Source organism: Salarias fasciatus, chromosome 3 (genome assembly GCF_902148845.1).
Source record: "Salarias fasciatus chromosome 3, fSalaFa1.1, whole genome shotgun sequence".
Lineage (NCBI taxonomy): Eukaryota > Metazoa > Chordata > Actinopteri > Blenniiformes > Blenniidae > Salarias > Salarias fasciatus.
Window position 1 is genome coordinate 26,906,011 of NC_043747.1, and position 5,261 is coordinate 26,911,271.

At 51.1% G+C, this 5,261-nt stretch overlaps 1 protein-coding gene across 1 annotated transcript; it reads left to right on the plus strand.

Moving 5' to 3' along the window:
• The first annotated feature begins 342 nt into the window (after nt 1-342).
• LOC115386142 (NLR family CARD domain-containing protein 3-like) lies at nt 343-3,679 on the plus strand. Its single transcript, XM_030088361.1, has 5 exons — nt 343-348; nt 1,294-2,610; nt 2,683-3,146; nt 3,300-3,327; nt 3,611-3,679. The coding sequence occupies exons 1-5, from the start codon at nt 343-345 to the stop codon at nt 3,677-3,679; spliced, it is 1,884 nt and encodes a 627-aa protein (XP_029944221.1).
• Nucleotides 3,680-5,261: the final 1,582 nt, after the last annotated feature.

Genomic DNA, 5,261 nt, shown 5'->3' on the forward strand with positions numbered 1-5,261 from the left:
CACAAAGTGATTTATCCCAAATTCAGTTATTATTAATCCAAATAAACTGTTATTTATTCATTAATGATGTCAAATTATCAGGTAATTAGGAATGAGTAGATCACAGAGTGATTTACCAATCAATGTAACATCTTGAAGCCCTCTGAGGCAACTGTTGTTGTGATACTGGGCTATACAAAAATAAAATTGAATTGAAAATGAATTGAATTTAACCATCAGATCATTGATTAACTAGGTGTGCGAGCGTGTTCTGACCCCCTGCTGTCTGCGGGTCTCCGGAGATGGTGAAGGGGGGTGAATGTGCTCACCTCTCCCTGTTAGTCAGACGGGGCGACACGCGGCATGGGCGTGGAACCGTGCGCGGATCCGACGGACGGATCCAACTCAGTCCATCTCTTTTGGAGGTTCACGTGAGGAAAAGCGGTCTGGTCTGCGTCGGTCCAGACCCTCTGTCGGCTGCAGGGGAGGCGGAGCTGCAGGTCCTGCTGGACGTTAGCTTTTCATCTGCACACATACATTGACACCAGTGTTGGTTCAAACAACAGGTTTAATGTCTCATTCATACTACTGAGTTCTCTCACACACACACACACACACACACACACACACACACACACGCACGAAGAACTTATCATTCAAAACTTAGATCACTCATTCAAATGTGTGAATTTCCACCAATGCCACGGGTGCGGGATGGAAGGACCCATGTGCAGGCAGCCAGGCGGGGTTCAAAACTCATTTATTTGCAGGTAACGGGAATGCAGGGATACAGGAATGGGCAGAGCTGAGGCAGGCCAGGACACACTAGCAGAGCACACGGACAGACCCACAACGAACCGACACGACACACCAGGGGAGCAGGGCTTCAGTAGAGGGCAGGACAGGTGATACCCATTAGGGCGGTAACGAGTGAGGCAAGAACAAGAGGGCAAACAGAAAAAAGGAAGAGAGGACATGCAAAAATGAGCAAACCAAAACCAGCCCAGAGCGCCCCCACATGGCCGGAGGGGCACAGGGCGAAACCACTTGTTTATATGAAGCTGTATCTTTGTGTCTTTGCTGTGTGTTGTGTTGCTCAGAGTAAATGTTGCTTGTTGTCCACAGAGAGAAGAAGAGCAGTGATGTCTGTGAGGAGCAGCCAGAAAGATCCAGAAGCGTCGCTGCACCAAGTAAGAGTGGACATGTGTCTCTGAGGGACTGGTTTGTTGGACTTGTTGTGTTGTAGAGTCAGGAAAGTTTGTTGTTTGTGTGAAGTCTCATTGTTGTTGTCTTTGAGCAGGTGTTGGTCTGCAGCAGCTTCTAGAAGAACATAAGAAGAGTCTGAGGAGGAGATGTGAACGTGTGACTGAAGGAAGTGATGAAGCAGGAGGAGGAAGCCTCCTCAACAGGATCTACACTGAGCTCCACATCACAGAGGGACTCAGTGAGGAGCTTCAGAGGGAACCTGAGCTGAAGCAGCTGGAGACAGCTTCCAGGAAGGAGAGCCTCCATCACACTGCCATCAGGGTTCAGGACATCTTCAAAGCCTCGGCCCAGCAGCTCAGACACATCCGAGTGGTTCTGACCAGCGGCGTGGCCGGCAGTGGAAAAACCTTCTCGGTGCACAAGTTCAGTCTGGACTGGGCCGAGGGCCTGGAGAACCAGGATGTCAGTGTGCTGGTGGTGCTCTCCTTCAGGGAGCTGAACCTGCTGGGAGAGCGGCCATACAGTCTCCTCTCGCTGCTGGCTGTTTTCCATCCCACGCTCCAGAAGGTGACGGCAGAGGAGCTGGCTGTCTGCAAGCTGCTCTTCATCTTGGACGGCCTGGATGAAAGCAGACTTTCTCTGGACTTCAGCAGCAGCCAGCGGCTGCTTGACGTCTCCCAGCAGTCTTCAGTCAGCCTGCTGATCGCTAACCTCATCCGGGGGGACCTGCTGCCCTCGGCTCGGGTCTGGATCACTTCCCGACCGGCGGCGGCCCATCAGATCCCTCCAACATGTGTGGACAGACTGACAGAAGTGCGAGGCTTCACTGACGCCCAGAAGGAGGAGTACTTCAGGAGGAGGCTGAGTGATGAGGAGCTGAGCAGCAGAATCATCTCCCACATCCAGACCTCCAGGAGCCTCCACATCATGTGTGGAATCCCAGTCTTCTGCTGGATCACTGCTACAGTTCTGGAGCACATGTTGAGCAGCGAGCAGAGAGGAGAGCTGCCTCAGACCCTGACTGACATGTACTCCCACTTTGTGCTGGTTCAGACACACAGGAAGAAGCTCAAGTACCATGAAGGACCTGAGACGGGTCCACGGGAGCTGACAGAGGCTGACAGGGAGCTAATTCTGAAGCTGGGCAGGATGGCCTTGGAACATCTGGAGAAAGGAAACATGGTGTTCTACCAAGAAGACCTGGAGCAGTGTGGTATGGATGTGACTGAGGCCTCGCTGTTCTCTGGAATCTGGGCTCAGATCTTCAGAAGAGAGTCTGTGATCTTCCAGAAAGTCGTCTACAGCTTCGTCCATCTGAGTGTTCAGGAGTTTCTGGCTGCAGTCTTCATGTTCCACTGTTTCACCAGCGGGAAGACAGACGTACTGAAGACCTTCATCGGAGAGGAAGATGAGGATGAGGATTTTGCATTTGCATCTTGGATCTTTCAGATCGAGGATGATGATGATGATGATGATGATGATGATGATACTTTCCAGTCTTTGGACAAATTCTTGATGAAGGTTCTTGAGAAATCCCTCAGGAGTCAGAACGGCTACCTGGACCTGTTTGTCCGCTTCCTTCATGGCCTCTCTCTGAAATCCAACCAGCGACTCTTAGAAGGTCTGCTGGGTCGGACAGAGGTCAGTCCAGAAACCATCCAGAGAGTCATCCAGAACCTGAAGGAGATCTACAGTGATAAAATGTCCCCAGACAGAAGCATCAACATCTTCCACTGTCTGACGGAGATGAAGGACCTCTCAGTACATCAGGAGATCCAAGAGTTCCTGAAGTCAGAGAACAGATCAGAGAAGAGACTCTCTGAGATCCACTGCTCAGCTCTGGTCGACATGCTGCAGATGTCAGACCAGGTCCTGGAGGAGTTGGACCTGGAGAAGTACAACACATCAAAGGAGGGACGACGGAGACTGATCCCAGCTGTGAGGAACTGCAGGAAGTTTCGGTGAGTCCACATGTCCTGATCAATATCTCAGTGATGTTTGTAGGAAGTACTTCCTGTAGTTACTCTGTGGAGATGTTCCTCAATGATCCGTCATGAAGAAACTCCAGCTACAACAAATGATGATTTTGATCGTCAACTCATCAGATCATGGAGCACAAACCATGAAAAGGCTATTATTCAGGTATTCAAAATTAGTTGTTTTTTTTTTTTTTCTATAGATTCAATTGATTACTTACTTAACCCATTCATCCTTCTTCAACCGGTTATCCGGGTCCAGGTCTCAGGGGCAGAAGTCTAAGCAGAGATGCCCAGACTTCCCTGTCCCCAGACACTTCCTCTAGTGCTTCCCGTAGGACCCCAAGGCGTTCCCAGGCCAGTCGAGAGACATAGTTTCTCCAACGTGTCCTAGGTCTTCCCCGGGGTCTCCTCCCGGTGGGACATGCCCGGAAAACGTCCCCCGGGAGGTGTCCAGGAGGCATCCTAAAAAGGTGCCCATGCCTCCTGAGCTGGCCCCTGTCAATGTGGAGGAGTAGCGGGCTCTCCTCCGAGCTCCTCCCTGGTGACTGAGCTCCTCACCCTATCTCTAAGGGCAATAGTATATGTCTGCAGCCGGATGCTGCACGAATACGACCCACACGAATACGGCCCTACCGCAATTTACGTTTTAAATTGGGTTCGGGTTAGGGTTAGGGTTGTAAGTATATTTTGAGTGAAATCACCAATTTAAAACGTAAATTGCGGTAGTGCCGTATTCGTGCAGGCTTCAGTAAGTGGCGCTCTCTTTAGAAAGTGGTCTAAACTTGCCGGAAGTGTAGGATCGTCTTCGTGCGGGTCGTATTCGTGCAGCATCCGGCTGCAGCCATAACCTTCTCTCTAAGGGAGCGCCCAGCCACCCTACTTAGGAAGCTCATTTCAGTCACTTCTATCCGGGATCTTGTCGTTTCGGTCATGACCCAAAGCTCATGACCATAGATGAGGGTGGGAACGTCGATTGACGGGTAAATCGAGAGCTTTGCCTTTCGGCTCAGCTCCCTCTTCACGACAGTAGACCGATATGACGACTGCATCACTGCAGCTACTGCACTGATCCGCCCGTCAATCTCAAGCTCCATCCGTCCCCCACTAGTGAACAAGACCCCAAGATACTTAAACTCCTCCACTTGGACCAGGGTCTCTCCACCGTTCTTCTTCCAGTCGAGGACCATGGCCCTGGTTTTGGAGGTGCTGGTCCTCATCCCTGTCGCTTCACTCTCTGCTGCAAACCACCCCAGTGCATGCTGCAGTTCCAGGTTCAGTGGAGCCAATAGGACATCATCATCTGCAACAAGCAAAGATAAAATCCTGTGGTCAAGTCGGACCCCCTCCAGCCCCTGGCTGCACCTAGAAATTCTATCCATAAAGATTATGAACAGAACCGGTGACAAAGGGCAGCCCTGCCAGAGTCCAGCATGCACCGGGAACAGGTCTGACTCATTGCCGGCAATGCGGACCAGACTTCTGCTTGTCGCCTGAACTTGTTTGGCGAACTCCCATGAACCCTTCAGCACCCTATGGAGGATATAGAGCTGGTCCAGTGTTCCACAAACAGGATGAAAGCCGCATTGTTCCTCCTGAATCCAAGGTTCAACTATCGGGTGAATCCTCCTCTCCAGTGCCCTGGCATACACTTTCCCAGGGAGGCTAAGGAAAGTCTATGCAGGGTACTGGAGAGGAGGATGGAGCCAGGCCTGGGGTTGGGGCTCGCAAGCGAGTACCCGGTGGCAGGGCCTTGGCCCACGGGGCCCGGCTGGGCCCAGCCCGAAGGGGCAACGTGGGCCAACCCTCCGGCGGACCCAGCACCCGCCAAGGGAACCGTAGGGGCCGGGTGCAATGTGGTTTGGATGGCAGCCGATGGTAGGGTGCCTGGCAACCCAATCCCCAGATACAGGGACTGGCTCCACTTAATTAATAAAAATGAAAATCAGAAAATTTTGAAAAATGTTTTAAATCAAATTGCTGTTTCAAAATGCCACTTATTAGTAGCTTTCAAAAAATTCTATATTCTCAAGTTATTTTCTCAAGCTTTCAATCTTCTTATTCCTGTTAGATTCATTGTGGTCTGTAATTCTTCAAATA